The sequence below is a fragment of the Phycodurus eques genome, chromosome 15, assembly GCF_024500275.1.
Source record: "Phycodurus eques isolate BA_2022a chromosome 15, UOR_Pequ_1.1, whole genome shotgun sequence".
Classification (NCBI taxonomy): domain Eukaryota; kingdom Metazoa; phylum Chordata; class Actinopteri; order Syngnathiformes; family Syngnathidae; genus Phycodurus; species Phycodurus eques.
This window is the reverse complement of record NC_084539.1, coordinates 8,237,211-8,254,953: the sequence shown is the minus strand read 5'-3', so window position 1 is coordinate 8,254,953 and position 17,743 is coordinate 8,237,211. Positions and strand designations below refer to the sequence as shown.

The 17,743-nt window shown below is 40.3% G+C and overlaps 2 protein-coding genes across 6 annotated transcripts in view; both read left to right on the top strand.

The window, feature by feature from the left end:
* Positions 1-5,793, top strand: part of gpsm1b (G protein signaling modulator 1b) — a 30,792-nt gene extending 24,999 nt beyond the window's left edge. For all 4 annotated transcript variants that reach the window (XM_061698903.1, XM_061698904.1, XM_061698905.1 and 1 more), the window contains 3 exons: positions 2,730-2,877; positions 2,949-3,151; positions 4,304-5,793. In XM_061698903.1, the coding sequence (XP_061554887.1) occupies positions 2,730-2,877; positions 2,949-3,151; positions 4,304-4,510 (558 nt within the window). In that variant the 3' untranslated portion in view covers positions 4,511-5,793. The remainder of the gene's footprint in view (positions 1-2,729; positions 2,878-2,948; positions 3,152-4,303) is intronic.
* Positions 5,794-5,842: 49 nt separating this feature from the next.
* On the top strand, positions 5,843-14,578 carry ak1 (adenylate kinase 1). Of its 2 annotated transcripts, XM_061699248.1 has the most exons (7): positions 7,812-8,022; positions 10,670-10,707; positions 11,909-11,944; positions 12,023-12,186; positions 13,191-13,307; positions 13,381-13,572; positions 14,484-14,578. In XM_061699248.1, exons 2-7 carry the CDS (start codon positions 10,701-10,703, stop codon positions 14,547-14,549), a joined length of 582 nt encoding a protein of 193 aa, XP_061555232.1. In that variant the 5' UTR covers positions 7,812-8,022; positions 10,670-10,700; the 3' UTR covers positions 14,550-14,578. The 2 variants fall into 2 exon arrangements, with proteins under 2 accessions (XP_061555233.1, XP_061555232.1); XM_061699249.1 differs by lacking the exon at positions 10,670-10,707 and having other exon boundaries at positions 5,843-8,022.
* Positions 14,579-17,743: the final 3,165 nt, after the last annotated feature.

Sequence of the window (17,743 nt, the reverse complement as noted above, 5' to 3'; positions counted from 1 at the left end):
AAAAAAACAGAATTTCTTTCCATCTTTTTTTCCATCTATGACACGGAATTGGGGGGACAAAGTTAACCTGGCAATTTTCCACATTTTGTGATAGTATCTAGTAGTATGACACTGTACTTTAAAAACAGCACCCATGTAAAATTGGGGGATGACATGGGGGAAGTGTTCAACCCGGTAACTGTCCATCTACACAGGTAGTATCAAATGTGTAACAGAGGCAGGATGGTGGCTGTGTATAAAGTCCCTGCATCTAAAAACTGTCAACAAAAAGACGAGGCCACAACAGAGGTGGCAAGATGCTTTTGTGCAAAGCATCTTTTAAACTGCATGTAAGCAAAGTATATATAGCGCATTTTATACACAAGTTAATTCAATGTGCTTTACATGATTCCATCCCTCCATTTTCTGAGCCGCTTCTCCTCACTAGGGTCGCGGGAGTGCTGGAGCCTATCCCAGCTATCATCGGGCAGGAGTACACCCTGAACTGGTTGCCAGCCAATCGCAGGGCACATACAGACACAACCATTCACACTCACATTCACACCTACGGGCAATTTAGAGTTGTCAATTAACCTAGCATGCATGTTTTTGGGATGTGGGAGGAAACCGGAGTGCCCGGAGAAAACACACGCAGGCACAGGGAGAACATGCAAACTCCACACAGGCGGGGCCGGGGATTGAACCCCGGTCCTCAGAACTGTGAGGCAGACGCTCTAACCAGTCCCCCACTGTGCCGCCGCTTTACTATATACTAATATTTAAAAAAAAAAAAAAAAAAAAAAAACAGCTTATAAACATTATAAAGAGAAAAAATAAGTACAATTAAAAGGGCATACAGTGCAAGAAATCTAATTTAAAAGTGGAAATGCTCTAAAAAGCAAGAGGAAAAAAGAGTTTTTAACCTGGACTTAAAAACATGCACACTTGGGGCTGGTGTCACTTCTGTTGGCAACTTATTCCATTTGTGTGCAGCATAATAGCTAAATGCTGCTTCACCATGTTTGCTTTGGACTCTGTGCTCCATTATTTGACCTGAGTCTGTCAATCTCAGAGCCCTACTGGGTTTATATCCCATTAGCATTTATTTCATGTATTCAGGATGTAAACCGTTTAGTGATTTATAGACCAGTAGCAGAACTTTACAATCTATTCTAAAGCTGACTGGAAGTCAGTGTAAAGACTTTAGAATTGGAGTAAGATGCTCTGACCTCTTTGTTCAGGTCAGAACCCGAGCTGCAGCATTCTGAATGAGCTGCAGCTGTTTAATGCTCTTTTTGGGGAGTCCAGTCTGAAGACCATTAGAATAGTTAAGTCTACTTGAGAAAAAAGCATGGATGAGCTTCTCCTGGTCTGCTTGACACGTGCAAGCCTTCACTCTGGATATGTTCTTCAGATGGTAGAAGGCAGTTTTCGTAATCGATTTGGTATGACTGTTGAAAGTCAGGTCGGAATGTATCAGAAAACCAAGGTTTCGGACTTGGTCTTTTGGTTTTAAAGAGAGTGACTCAAGGTATTTACTAACAGCAATCCTCTTTTCTTTATTGCCAAAAGACAATGATCTCATTTGTGTTGTGGTTTAATTGAAGAAAATGTTTGTTCATCCTGTTTTAGACAGTGACACAACACCTCAATTGAACTGTTGTCATCTGGAGACACTGCTAGATATAACTGTGTGTGATCTGCGTAGCTATGATAGTCAAAATTTAAAATTTGACCCAAGGGTAGCATATACAGGTTGAACAGGAGGGGTCCAAGAACTGACCCTTGTCCGTGTCTGCATTTTCCCACTTTTTCCTGTCCCTCATCTGTACAAATGACAGTGATGCAAAATTGGAGGGCAAAGGTGACCTGCCAGTTTTTTTGTTTTGGAGGTTGTATCAGTGGCAGTATGGCGCCTATGTGTAAAACCCCAGTTGACACTGTCTGTAAAAATCTGGCACATTCTCGCCTTTCCCTGTGTCGCTGTTTTATACAAACTGAACCGATGGCTGGATTTTTCATCTTCGGGGGGAGTATCAGAGAAGGGTGCTGCCTGTCAGTAAAACCCCTATTACTTCCTGTAAAAATCAGCATTGTCAACGTCAAGCCTCTATACAAACGACACTTACATGAAATTGGGGGACGAAGTCGATCTTTGTAATTTTCCACTTCTGACCTAGGATGCAGAATGGTGCCTGCTTGTGTGACACCCATTTTACGCTGCCTTTTTTATGTGTGGCTGTGGAACAGCACCAACATGAAATTGAAGGAAAAGTCAAAATGGTGATTTTAGAGGTGCTATCAGAATAGTATCCTAAGCAGAGGTACATTTTTCACTTTTTTTTTTTCAGGGCTGTAACAGTATTACAATAGTACACAAGATGCTGATGTCTGGGATTGAGGGATGCTGTGTTAGTCAGGGCAATGTCACTGGTTTTAACTGGGACTACTGCTAGGAATTGCAGCATACTGAGGTTTGATAAAGGCAATGTCCACAAATGCTGGTAATTATAATTTTTTTGTATACACATTTTCCATGTGCTGTATGGACACATGAAAGGACACCGTTAGTCGTGTTGCACTAATGGAGTTCTCTTGTGAGTCCATCAAATTACTTCCCCATATTTCTCAATGGAAAAATCCTCATTATGCGTAATTATAATGGACAGCCTGTTCAGTTATCTCATGGGCAGCTTATGAGCTTCCTAAAATGGCTGACCCAAGCTGGTGTGTGTTTGTGTTTGTGTTAGAAACTTGGCCGTGACCCTTCCGATGAGGACTGCTTTTTCGACCTGCTCAGCAAGTTCCAAAGCAGTCGCATGGATGACCAGCGCTGTCGCCTCGATGAACCACACAACGGTGACGGTCAAGACGGTGGAGCCCTGAGTGACATGATTGGTCAGTTGCACGATATGCCTTCAATAATTCACTGTGAAACTGACACCTCCACCCGCCCCTCCTTTCCTAAGATGCCTCAGTGACCACCTCCCCCCAGACGGAGGAGCTGTTTGATTTGATCGCCAGCTCTCAGAGTCGCCGCCTGGACGACCAGCGCGTCAATGTGGGGAACCTTCCGGGTCTCAGGATCACACAGAACAACCTGGGACACCTGGTGGGGGAGGGAGAGCAGGAGCCCGGCGACGACTTCTTCAACATGCTCATCAAATGCCAGGTAATAGACACTGTGCACTTAAGTATTGGGATTTACAAGTACAAGAAGTGAAAGTGTGCACACTTTGAACAAAGGTATTGGGACAGGTGGCTGTTACACTTACAGAAAGTGAACATGTACGTTTCCCTCCAAAGGTATTGGAACGGCAAGGTCAATTCCTTTGTTTTTGTTGTAAACTGGATACATTTGGGTTTCAGATCAAAAGATGAATATGAGACAAAAGTTCAGAATTCCATTTTACAGCGAGATGTGTTAAACAACTCAGGACCTTTTGTTTGAACCCGCCCACTTTTCAAGTGAGCAAAAGTATTGGAACAGACATTACATTGACTTAAAGTGAAGAACATTTAATATTTGATGGCATTACCCTTAATTGCAATAACTGCATCAAGCCTGCGACCCATTGACTTCAACAGACTTTTCCAGTCCTTTACTGCAGCCTCTTTCAGTTTTTGTTTGTTTCTGTGAGTTTCTCCCTTCAGTCTCCTCTTCAAGTGGTAAAATGCATGCTCTATTGGGTTAAGGTCCAGTGATTGACTTGGCCAGTGAGCAAAAGTATTGGAACTGTGACTGATGGGTGTTTCTAGTTGCTCAGGTGTTGCCTTTTAGATTGATTGCTTAAACATTAGATAGTGCTTGTTTTTGGCTTTGGATTTCACCTGTGAAATCTGCATTTGCTGTTAGGCAAACATGAAGACCAGAGAGCTGGTTATGGGAGAAAAGCAAACCATTTTAAAGCTGAGAGAAGAGGGAAAATCAATCAGAGCTATTGCACAAATATTGGGCATAGCCAATACAACAATTTGGAATGTCCTGAAAATGGTTGAAGTTTCTAGCGAGCCTCAATGCTTACTACTTTTCAAGATGCATTTTGGATACATCAAGGGCACCATATAGGGGGTAACTTATGCTCACTACACTTTTGAACAGTACTACAAAATGATGAACTCACTATGACTTGTGCTACAGTGGATAGGGAGTGATTTTGAACACAGCATTTTATGTCCATATCCTATGATATAATGTACTACAATAACTGTCCTGCCGTAATGATCTTGACATAAATTTAAAAATATGTAAATTCAGGTAAATTGTTCTGGAAGTGAATTTGTTGTTTGTTGGCAGCTCTAAATATTTTGTGTGTGACTGCAGTCCTCTCGGATCGACGACCAGCGGTGTTCCCCGCCCGAAGCAGGCCCCCACGCCCCCACGGTGCCTGACGAGGACTTCTTCAGTTTAATTCAACGGGTGCAGGCCAAGCGCATGGACGAGCAGCGCGTCCACCTGTCCAACGATGAACAGGATAGCCCGGGAGAGGAGTCGCCTGATCTTGAGCCGCCCGGCGGGTTCCCCAGCTAGGGACGCGGGTGAAGCAGGGTCCCCCATCCCATAAGACGATAATAAACGCGTGTCAAGGCAGGCTGCTTGCTAGCAAAAATGTCCACGTGCAACAGGTGGTACCATTTCACTCATATGTGTAAATATAATGGTGAAACATGTTGCATTTTTGCACGATCATGGAATTTCTTAATCTTAAACTGCCATCACTCTTAATAATATAACATGAGAAGTGATGCCTTAATCAGCATTTTCTTTTCCTAGACTCAAGATTGTACTTGTAGAAGCACACCAACTCTTTACGACTCATTTGAATTCCAGCGCTTCATGATTTTGCTCTGAAATCTAAGAGCTGATTTTTATGGAAATTAGTAACACATTTGATCAATTACATTATTAGTATTATTTTTTTCAGTTTTTATATTGTGGGCAACATGGTGGATGAGTGCGTCTGCCTCACAGTTATGAGGTTTGAGATATGAATCTCAGCTCTGGACTTCCTGTGTGGGGTTTGCATGTTCTGCCCATGCATGTGTGGGCTTCCTCCCAGATTCCAAAAAAACATGTGCATGTGAGGTTCATTGAATACTCTAAATTGTGTGAATGTGAGTGTGAACGCTTGTTTGTCTATATGAGCCCTGCGATTGCATTTTTGTTTTGTTAAAAACAAGTATACATGCCAAATCTTGTTTTTATTAATTTTTAAGCAAAAAAAAAAAAAAAAAATGCTTGAATGATTGCTTCTTTATGCATTCATACAAGACGTGTTACTGATGTTCACTGACGGTATTACTGTAGTTAATACTATGCAGAGGTGAAATTTGAAATTTTGTGATGCTGAGTATTAACATAATAATGCAAACAAACAAGTGAGATTACTGAACAAATAGTGCAGTACGGTATTTTGAAAGGTGTTTTCCAGGCCACAGTTGACACGTATGACATACTGACCCCATGTGGTGAAAGCACTGTACCTCTGCAATTCCATGTATTGGGAGTATTCCTTCTTTTTCTTCCCCTGTCCACAGTAAGAGTAATACTTTAGTCATATTGCACTTGACCCATGCTGAAAAAAAAAAAATTCATTTTTGTGAATTACACAAAGAAGGGCTGTGAGAAGTTTGCAGCGGAAGCGCCATGACGTAGAGACGAGTCGGTTAAAGATGTTTGTAAGCGCTCAATGCTGTCATAAAGTTTAATGGTACGAAAATGGTTAATATGATCCAGATACAATATTTTCTTTTTTTTTATTATTATTATTTTTTTTTAATATATATATATATATATATATATATATATATATATATATATATATATATATATATATATATATATATATATATATATACACACACAACGGTGGCACATACCTCATTTTTGTACCTCAAAATAAAACTAGAGTGTAAAGAAAAAAAAAACATTGGGAGCTGCAATTTCTGTGATTTAACTTACTGGGTACGCTTCAATTTGTCATTGCCATAATTTGTCTATATACAGTATATAAATATATTTTGTATTTATGTTCCATTTGGGGGATACCAATAAGTTTGCCGCGCTTTTAATAAAAATGTTTCTGAGGTTTATTGTGGATCTGTGCCAGTAATACACGTATTGATTTTCTGCTTAACTCGACTGTTGACACAAAATAAAAATCAAGACATTGCATTTATTCGAGGACATTTCACAATGTTTACTGGAACAAAGCACAAAAGGCCTCTTAAAACCTGCTTCCTTCTGTTGGAATGTGAACAGTTCACGCAAACAAGCATTTTAATTCGGCCTCGTGGTTTTTGTTTAGACGGCCTGACTTTTCCCTCAGTTTTTTTCCCATGAGGCAAAAACCTCCAAAATAACTTGACACCCATCATTGTGGTGTATTAGGTTGCAGCTACTCTTAACAGAACACCTCTAATAGTCACTTTTTGTAGCTTAACTAGATTACAGTCATAATAGTAGAGTCCAAAACCGAACTAGAACAAAAATTTACTTTTACAGAGATCCTGTAAAATTGGATCCTGTAAAACTTCCTTCCAAACAAGCGGCAGTTTGGCAGATAGTGAAAACGTCTTCAAGAAAGAGGCTTTTAAGCTGTTAAATACCATTGAGGTTTACTGTCAGTGTCAAATAAAACAAAAGAATATTCCACAACGCATATTTAGGCCCACACAACTTTGCATTAGTCAGCTAGTTTAATGCTAACACAAGATGGAAAACGCCATGAAATGGCATTGCTGCTGCACTGTTTACAAGTGAAATGGATGTTTGAACACTGATGGGACAGCAACACACGTAGACAGACAATATACCAATACAGACATGCATTCTTTATTCTCTGTAAAGAGCAACTGATATTACAGCAGCTTACTGAGGAGTTGTTACTGGCTCTCTATGTCTGTATTATACTGAGCCCTACTGGCCAAGGTGGCCACACCAGAAGGAGCCACACAATTAATGAATATGATGTACAAACTTAATTCTTAACCTTCCATTTTATTATGTTAGTATTATGTTTTTTATGGGGTACAATACTACAGAGTGCTATATTAAGAAACTACAAATATTTTCTGCTTTTGAATGGAGGCTGGAACAGACTGATATTTCCGTTAATTTCAATAGGGGGAAAAATGAGCGTTTTGAGTTACGCGCGTGATCAGGAAATAAACCTGGAAGTCACGGCATCACTGTAGTATAAAGTGTAGTATTGTGTACAGGTGCGCCTTACAGCTTTAAAAAAAAAAAAAAAAAAAATCACAGTTAGACTACATTCCGTATGAGTGTCCATTACAACAGAATAGCGACATGGAAAAATGCGGAAAATGTCAGGTTTTACAGGCAGTGTAAAAAGGGGTGGTACAGATTGGCGTTGTCCCAGTTCTACAGCTCTGATACTTCCTCCAATAGCGGATCTTGTTACTGGTAGACAACCCCATGATACGGTGTTGGTGCCCACTATTACAGAACAGCGAAACGGAAAAAGGTAGAATAATTATTTTTTACAGCCAACGTGAAAATGGCTGTGCACACAGGCGGTGGTGGTACAGCTCTGTTACTAACATTTGCCAGGCTTATGTCTGCTTTTACAGGTCGTGTAAAGGTTTTTTTTTTCGACACAGGTGTTGTTGCTTCTCTGTTACAGGTGAGTTCGTCCTCCCATTTTGTATTAGTAGCATTTATACAGAAGACTGATAGAGAAATTGTACAATGTAATGTAAAATCTTTTCCAGGCGGTAAAAAGGGGTCTGACACATTCAGCCCTCCACTGTGTAATTTCACCCCTTCCTCCTCCCGACCATTCCCACATACTCCCCCCACCCCCCCCCCCCCCCTCCTTATCTGCTCTGCTGCCCTCTTACCCAGAATGCAGCGCAAGCAGACGGCGCAGGCTCAGCTGTGCTATAAAAAGGCAGAGCGTGGGGGAAGGAGGGCTGCCGTTCAGAAGGAACCGTGCACACTCGCTCGCTGGTGGGGAGATCCACAGGGTCTGCGGCCAGCCCCTCGCACCGGGAGATCTCGAGACAGGAGCCACAGGAAAGGTTAGTACGGAGAATGCACAATGAAGAAGAGCAAGTGAAGGCAAAAGGGGGGTGGGTGGGTGATGTCATCTATGTCAGAGAGGGCAGGGGAGGATTGATTTCATCTGAATGTCACTCAGAGGAGGTGCAGCCAGGGTTGACATCCTGACAGAGAGGAGATGCATGCAAGATAGACGTTTAGACGATAGATGTTTGACTTCAATTTGGTCACAGACGTGGTGCATGCAAGAAGAAGGTGCAGGCGTGACAAAGTGCAGTTAATTTCAACTTCCCCACAGACAGGAGGACCAATTAGAGTTGACCATGTCTTCACCTCACATAGCGCAGTTGCAACAGGAGGGTTGAAGGTTTGACTTCAACTTCGGTTCAGGGCCCAGGTAAACAAACCTGTCATCAAGGAGGTCATTGTGGAGGTCATTTTTATCACCGCAGCAAGATGAAGAAGTCAGTCTCTACCTGAATTTCTACTCTGGAGTAAGAAAGTTAGAGAGTACCTCAACTGTTGTCATTGATTAAGTCCAGGAAGGGAAAACGTGAAGGCAGGGTTTACAACAGTTTCAACATTGTGAAAGAAATGAGGTGTGGGAAGGAGAAAGAAGGTTTCGGGTAGACTTTATCAAGTGTCAATCAAGACGACATTCCGGAAGAATAAAGTGAAGGCAGCATTGACTTCAATTTTATGTGATACGGAAGGTGCAGACAAGAAGCAGGCAGGCGGGTTGTCAACTTCTGCTCAGGAAGTATAGACATGGACTTCTATAATTTAAGATGAGGGCCAGGAAGGACAAAAGTGAAGGCAGGGTTGACTTCGACTTTGTGTCATATGGGAGGTGGAGGCATAAAGGAAAGTGGGACTTCCTTCTCAGGTAGTCATAATAAAGAAGGCTAGTCAGTCCCTGGAATTCCGTCATTCATGACCAGGTCCAGGAAGAACAAAAGTGAAGGCAGGGTTGACTTTGTCATTGGGTTTAAGGAGGCAAGAAGAATGCATGATTGACTTGAAAAGGAAGGCAGGAAAAATTCAGATTTTCAGATTCAAGACAAGGTCCCTAGACTAAAGACTAAAGTGAAGGCAGAATTTACCTCACGTGTTATTTTGTAACAAAGTGGACTGGACTGTTTGTCTGTAGAAAAACAATGTAGTAGCCAAACGTCAGTATGAGTAGTATGGTTTCCTATTTGCGCTATGCAACATTATGAAACGTGTTTCCCATCTGCATCCATTAGCGTCCATTTTGGTGCAATCTGCTGTATAATTCAAACGTGTCCGTAATGGCCATTTAACAACAGCAGCCCATTGATTGACGCGAGTGTTTTGTGGAAGTCAGGCTGCATGCATTGACATGCTCTCCCCCAGCAAACAACATCGCCCACTGCACTGACGTCAAAGGATCCTCTATCCCCACTGCCTGCCACCCTCCCTTCCTTAAAGGGCCAGCAAGCACTTGTTCTCATTCAATACTCTCCACAGCAACCAGAGAGGGAATGCGCCACTTGCCTTTTACACGCCTTAGGAGTCAGTGAACGCCTCGCCCGTCTGACACACTATCCCTTCACTTAACAGCTGCAATGTGCTCTTTTTTTAGCGCGTTAAAAAATAGGATTAGGACATCATCGAGGTGACGGGATGACATTAAGGTGCCTGTCGTGTTTAAACATGCAAAGAGATTTTGACAAACAATCACTTTGATCATGACTTCAGGATTTTTTGGTAGTCTGCATCAAATGTGAACATGTGTGACGCGCCATAAAAAGTTCCGTTTCCAAATAGGCTCGATGCCGACTCAGATGCGGGCCTCCGAGTGACCTTTACCAGCACCATGGGGTCAACGGGCACAGGCTAAAAAAATGGACAACTGACGAGTATAGCTTGCGACACGCTAACCTTTGCAATATTTCACTTGTAATTTGCAGCGGTGATATTACTAATTTGGTTATTTTCAGCTTTTGACTTTATTGTACTAGAACATGACACCCTTCCTATTTGCATAATGGCCATCCTGTTATATATATATATATCTATATATATGAACGATATGAATATGGATTGAATCAGACAAAACCAAATCATATTAAGGTAACAAAATTATTTCTTTGATTTATTTTAGAAAATTAAGACACTAAAGATGGATTTATTTGTATTTGTTTTATTATTTAAAAATGATTAAATATAAGGAAGTCACTACTGGTGGGAAAATAGATTTTTATTCTATTTTAGAAAAATAATGGACTGACTAGTGTGCCAATTTTATTTATTACTATTGAAAATGATTTGAATCGGTACTGGTGTCAATTAAAGAAAATTAGGGTATCCGGACTTGAAAATATTTTGTTAGAAAAAAACGAGTCACATTATAATAGAAAAATATTCACTACTGGTGGTGATTTGTACAATTTATTGAGAAAATCATTTCTTGTGCAAATTTTTTATTTTGACTTTAAAAAAAAGAACAAAAGAGTTTTTACTGGTGGCAAATTGTATTCATGTTTTAAATACTGTACATGTCTTTAAAACATGCTTATTGGGCAGGATTGGACTTGTCAATCAAAACGTTGGCCCTCCTCATTCTTTTATAGTTTTTTTTTTTTGTAAACCACAACAACAATAGAGGAAAAGTCACCGAGATGTTCTTGTTCTTTGTTTTAGTTGAAAGGGAGCTGACGACGAACGCAACACAATGGCAGGTAAACGACGCCTCAAACGTGACAAATTGAAGACAACATGTTGTTTATGACGTATGGTCGCGTTGTTACATGAAGCTGAACGGGCTGCCGCGGTTGTATTCTTGACAACTACCGCCATCGTGTGGACATTTTGAAGAATACTGCGAGAGAGCGCCGTATAAAAAGCTCAGATTTTCATTATCAATAATTATCTCCATTTATAATCAGTAAACTGAAGCTAAAATCTACCCCAATTTTTGTGGATTGTAAAAAAAAAAAAAAAAAAAAAAATTATAATAAAATAAAAATCTATTAGCTGTTTATAGTTTTACCTGGCGACCAGCCGTTGACATGGTAACTAAGCCAACACAATAGTAAGAGTCAAAAAGATTGTTGCAGACATGGGAAACATATGCACTTCGCATGACTATTCCTCTCGACCTGGTCTGTAACGTCCTTCTTATTTATTGTATTTAGGCAATCTTAAACAGCTTTTTTTTTATTTTTCTATTTAGGTTTTGTAATATTTGAGATTTTTTTTACATTTTGATTTGTTTTAATGAGGCAGCGTTTCATAACTTAAAACATTTTTGTTTTGTATTTGTTTGCATATGTTATTATCAACCTCCTGACATGGTTCAGAACATCCATGGGGTTCTAATTTCATTCATACAACTTTTAAACTGCCATTTTCATTTTTTTTAAATTTGTCATTGTTTTAGAAATATAATACAGACACTACTGATAGCAATATTCTTTCAATTTACATATAAAATGGGATTTTTTAAAATTCTCTTACTATTAGTGTATCCTCTACATGAATTGCAACAGACATTTATTTTATTTATTGCATTTATGAAGTCTTAAACTGCTTTTTTTCTATATTGCAAATAATTTTAAAAGTTAATGGAACCACTCAATTTTTGTTTACATTTTAATATTTTGTGAAGTGTACTTTTAAATGTTTTTTCATCCTTGCAACCTGTTTTTTTTTAAACAGGTTGCAAGGATTTTTTAAACAGGTTGCAAGGATGAAAAAAGACAGTTTAAGTCTGCATTAATGCAGTCTTAAACTGTCTTTTTTTCAATTTATTATTTTGTTGAAACATTTTAGAATTTTTTTTAACATTCTTTATTTTACTTTTTTGTTTTGTTTATTTTTTTTAGAAAGCTAAACGGATCATGACTCATCATTATTAAATAGCCTTTTTCCTGTTTGCAGACAAGATCAAAGACGCTAAAATCATCTTTGTGGTCGGTGAGTATAAGCACAAGTCTGAATTTTGGCACACCAGCAAAGACGCTCATGCATGTTTGAACACGCTGCCATTTCCAGGCGGGCCCGGGTCCGGCAAGGGCACCCAGTGCGCGATGGTGGTGAAAAAGTACGGCTTCACCCACTTGTCGTCCGGCGACCTGCTCCGCGCCGAGGTGGACTCGGGCTCTGAGAGGGGCAAGCAGCTTCACGCCATCATGCAGAAGGGAGAGCTGGTGCCCCTGGTGAGACGGGCACATGATCAACTCATGAAACAACTCTCTTGCTTTTTTTTTTTCTTTTGATTGTCCAAGATGAGCGGCACGGTGGCCGACTGGTTAGAGCGTCAGCCTCACAGTTCTGAGGACCTGGGTTCAATCCCCGGCCCTGCCTGTGTGGAGTTTGCATGTTTTCCCCGTGCCTGTGTGGGTTTTCTCCGGGCACTCCGGTTTCCTCCCACATCCCAAAAACATGCATTAATTGAAGATTCTAAATTGCCCATAGGTGTGACTGTGCGTGCGAATGGTTGTTTGTTCGTATGTGCCCTGCGATTGGCTGGCAACCAGTTCAGGGTGTACACCGCCTCCTGCCCGATGATAGCTGGGATAGGCTCCAGTACCCCCGCGACCCTAGTGAGGAGAAGCGGCTCAGAAAATGGATGGATGGATGTCTAAGATGAGGGTTGTTCAAAACAAACAGGCAATTTAGCGAATAGAGAACATCGGTTCTATTTCATTCCCCCCAAAAATTGAAGTACTGTATTATAAACTCTAGAAATATTAAACATATTACAAAAATATCATGGCAATAATAGAAATATTCAATTATTTTTTTAAATATTAGAAATATTTTTGTAGCCTTAAAATACAAAAACATTCTAAAATAATAATTTTTAAAAAATCTTAAATATATAAAATGTCTTAAATATTTAAAATATTATATTATCACCCTTAAATTATTAGATATGCTCAAACATACTCTCACAAATATTCTAAAAAATGTACAAACTTTCCGCAATACAAAATGTGTTTGTTCTTAAAATATGAGAAACATTCCAATAAGTGCGGTGATAATCCACCAATAAGCATTTTTGTGGTTGGTCACCCCACCAAAAGAAAAGACAAAGAAAAAAACAAAAAACAAATCTGCGCTGGGGGGTCTGCTGTATAATTAACTGAGCTGAAGTAACATGTGAATTGTACAACTTTTGAATGTTCCAGTCTACTTGAGTGTGCTGTTGTATGTTCAGGACACAGTGCTGGACATGATTAAGGACGCCATGATCGCCAAGGCCGACGTGTCTAAGGGCTTCCTCATCGACGGCTACCCCCGCGAGCTGAAGCAGGGCGAGGAGTTTGAGAAGAAGGTTAATTCAAAGACTTTTTGATGATGCGAAAACAACACTTAAACCAATCTCTGTGACGTCTCTGCGGTCCCAGATCGGTAAACCGTGCCTGCTGCTGTACGTGGACGCCAAGTCCGAGACCATGGTCAAGAGGCTTCTGAAGCGCGGCGAGACCAGCGGTCGCTCGGATGACAACGAGGAGACCATCAAGAAGCGTCTGGACCTCTACTACAAGGCCACCGAGCCCGTCATCACCTTCTACGAGAAGCGTGGCATCGTCAGGAAGGTGAGGAGCATCATTATTATTGCACTGGTACCTTGAATTATGAGTGCCCCAACTTTTCTCGAGTTACGAGCTGTCAATATATATATATATATATATATATATATATATATATATATATATATATATATATATATATAAAAATATAAACTTTATTTTTGCTTAGAACGTGCTGGGAAGGAGTGGAGATGATCCCTATTCTGCCCTGCCTTAGCGTGCCCTCCGGCAGATAGCAAACAGTTCTTCTAAAAAAAAAAAAAAAAAAAAAGGCCAAGTGTACTTCACACTGCTCCCATTTAAAATTTCTTGTAAAACAGAAAATTACACATTTTTTATTTAACCAAACCACACAACTTGGTCTGACTAAAGTTTGGTAGCTTAATGTTAAAACACCATAGATGATCGTTATAAACCTTGAAACAACTGATATTGGAACACAAACAGCACAGCAACAGATACAAAGTATTTAACAATACTCACAGGCATATATTGTAGACTAATATTATTGCAGTTTTTTTTGTGACGGCCTTCGTGTTTCATCATCAAATATTGTGTATTATACCCTACATGTACTATATGTATATATTATACTACTCCCTGGTGGAGGAGCAGCACAATGTCCACTGAATTACAGCAAAAAAAATTATTTTTATTTTAATTAATTATGATATTACTTTTTTTTATATACAGTAAAATACTAAGAGTGCTAATTTTCTTTAATAAAAATAATTTCATTGGTGCGTCTGTTGTCTGGAGGAGATTGATGGCCTTTGCATTTATTTCAATGGGAAAAGTTGATATGAGCAATTTGAGTTACAAGCGTGGTTACACAATGAATTAAACTCATAAGTCAAGGTACCACTGTAATATTACTGTGAATCTATCTGATGACATCATCATATCACCCTGCCCAGGTGGACTCTGAACTTCCTGTGGAGGAGGTCTTCAGCCAGGTCTCCAAAGCTATTGATGCACTGTAGTTTATATATAAAAAAAAAAAAAAACACAATGACAACACTCTTGTTTGTTTGTTGCTTTGAGTTTCCCGTGACCTCCGCCAAGGCCCAGCTTAGGTTTTGGGTTTCCTCTTCTCCTGCCTTGCCACCCAGTGTAGAAAGTAGAACAGTTCAGACAAACGACACAGGCCGTGTCAATTGTTCATTTTAATATATGCCACGGGCTGCTAAAAAAGAGACGGCAGTCTATAAATGGCCCGCGGGCTGTAGTTTGGACACCGCTGCTCTACCCTGTCCGTAGTGTGTCTGAGAGTGTGAATGTTTGCTTGTTTATATGGGACCTGGGATTGGCTGGTGAGCAATCCAGGGCGTACGCCGCCTCTCACACGCGCAGACGCGGTCATCCCACAATCAGATGAGTCGATGACGTCATCGCCAGCGTTTGGTGTGATAATGAAATACCTGCTTTACAGCGACAACAGGCCGGTAAAATGGTGTAAACCTCACACAGGCTCTGATGCTTCCTCTTCTTCGTCCCCGCAATTCTGTGCCATTTGTACAGAACAGCGCCTCACCTTTTACAGGCAGTGTCAAGGGGGCTTTACATACATGCCTCGCCCCCGCCTCTGGTACTACTTCCAAAGGCGTAAAAGTGCCCGGTCCACTTGGTCCTCCATCCCAAGTCAGTGCCTTTTATACCTCACACAACCCTGGAAAAAGGCAGACAAAAGACAGCTTGTACATGCAGTGTAAAGGGGTTTTTACACAAGAGTTCTCCCTCCTGTTCTTCTACCTCCGAATGTGGAAAATTGGCAGGTCTACTTGGCCCCACCCATTCTGTGTCAGTGCAGTTTGTAAAGAACAGCAACACAGAAAAGAGATGTAAAAATGCTAGTTTTTACAGGAAGTGCAAGGGACTTCACACACAAGCATCATCCTGCCACTCAATGCCGGGCTGACTTCATTCCTCCCATTCCGTGTCGGTGAGGTTTACACAGAACAACATCAAGGTAGACAAAAAAAAAGGTAGAAACGTGCCAACTTTCACACACATGCATCGTCTATTCTTGCACGGTAGGGCTCTGATATTACCGACGAAGGCAGGAAAATGTCAATTTTGTCGCACCATTCCTCCAGAACGGTGGGACGGAAGAAAAGGCGGAGGCATGCCTTTCAAAGGCTGTGAAAGAGGCTTTACACGCATACAAGGTCTTGCCTGTTACAGCTCTGATATTAATTCCAAAGGTGGAGAATTGCCCCGATTCCATTTATGCTGTTTATACACTACAGGCAGCTTGAAAGGGGCAACAGATGCACACACCTACTACTGTATATTTGTATTATTCCCGAAGAAATTGAGTAAAATGCCAAAAGATGCTAGCTATTTAAACAAAAGCAAACACATGAATCGTATTACTCTAACTTCACCTACTACTGTACATTTGTATTATTCCCGAAGATACTGAGTAAAATATCAAAAGATGCTAGCTATTCAAACGAAATTAAACCATTTATCGTAAGACTCTTCAGTAGTCCTGCTCACAAACAACGAAAACGTCCTTGGCGGAGGTAATGACAGAAATAGCGCATTTCCCACTCATGTGCCTCCAAACCTACAGTAAGAAAACAAAAGGTTCACACAGACTTATGAATCCGCATATTGCAGCATGAATAAGCGAATATTCACTTGTATACAGTATATTCATACGGAAAGCAATATATTTTAATTGTGTACAATTTGTCAACATCATATAAAACCCTGAACTGTATTCTGTCGTAACACTGTCATTACAAATAAACAAACTACTCACCCTTTGAGGCCCGACAGTCACAAAAAGGTGAAGCTCTCCTCTTGTCATTTTAATGCTCGTCATTAGCCAATGTGTTTTTCACGATGGCAACCGCTTGGTAAACTACAGTGTACCAAACCTTTTGTTTGGCCGCAATGAGTTGTATTTCCTTTTCTAGGGTTATCATCAAACCCATTTGCCACACTGGTAGTTTATCCTCTAAATGCTCACTGAGCTAAAGTTTGGCAAGGCTATGATGACTTATTTTTTTAAGGCGTAATTTTCTGGAAGAACTCCAAATTTGGGGGGGTGCTTCGTCATTCCATTGTATAAAAATGTACTTCTCAAATGGACATATACAAACTAGCAGGTTGCCATCTTTACGATGGCTCTTGGGCTGAGCCAGAGTACCATGATGTTGCGACCGTAACATCTTCGATTTCTTCTTTGTATATTCCTGCAGTCTGGATCCCCTGTGGTACTTTGCTGCCTCTCACAGGCCAGCCTTGGTAGTATGCCAGAGGAGACTCAAGATGGTTGTGGACAATGTTGAGAAAGTTCATTTTCTACGCGAACTACTTCAAAGTCCAGTTCATTGTTCCAAAAATGAACTAGTTCAGTTCATAGTTCATAATTTAAAATTTTGAACTAAGGTCAGCATTCCAACAACAAACTAGTTCATGGATCTTTTTTTTTTTAAATTATTAGTATTTTTCAATATTGTATGTTGCTGACAGGTTATTTCCCTTTTAAAATACTGACATTTCATATCCCCATTGTTGGCACCCATTCAGTCCACACTAGTAGCCGGCTGCAGCTGTCACACTACAATTTCAAATACATGAGGAAAAATGTGTTGCTTGAGTTGTTTTTTTTAAATGAGGGCTTAAAAGAAAAACAGGACTTTTGTCTTTAATGTGCAAAAAAAAAAAAAAAAAAAAAGCAGTATGACAGGAATGATGGTGGAAGGCCATTAATGACTGCATTTCTCGCTGCTCTGGCTGACTATTAACACGTTAAATCTTACCTACTCTTATAATAAAAAACAATAAATTCCATGTTAGTGTGATCGTACAGTGTTTTAGCTAAAGAAATCTGAGACAAATAAGAATTTTCCGAGTAATCCATTTTTACAATTATGTATCAAAGAACACATTCGCTCCCGTTTATGCAGTGTCCCTGAATGCACCTCGTAACACTCGCCCAGCTGTGATGTAAACATGAATGGCGGCCGCACTAAATCGGTTGCGTTGAATCCCCGACAAACTGTATGAAGGCTTGTATATACTGTGTTCAGGTGGGTTTTGTCCTGGAAGTTCCTAACAAAACCTGGTACTCTTTGAATGAAAATGAACTTTCGTTCAAAAAACGTTCTTTGACGCCAGAATCAGCGCGTTCACAATAACGTTCGTCAGAGAGAAATGAGCT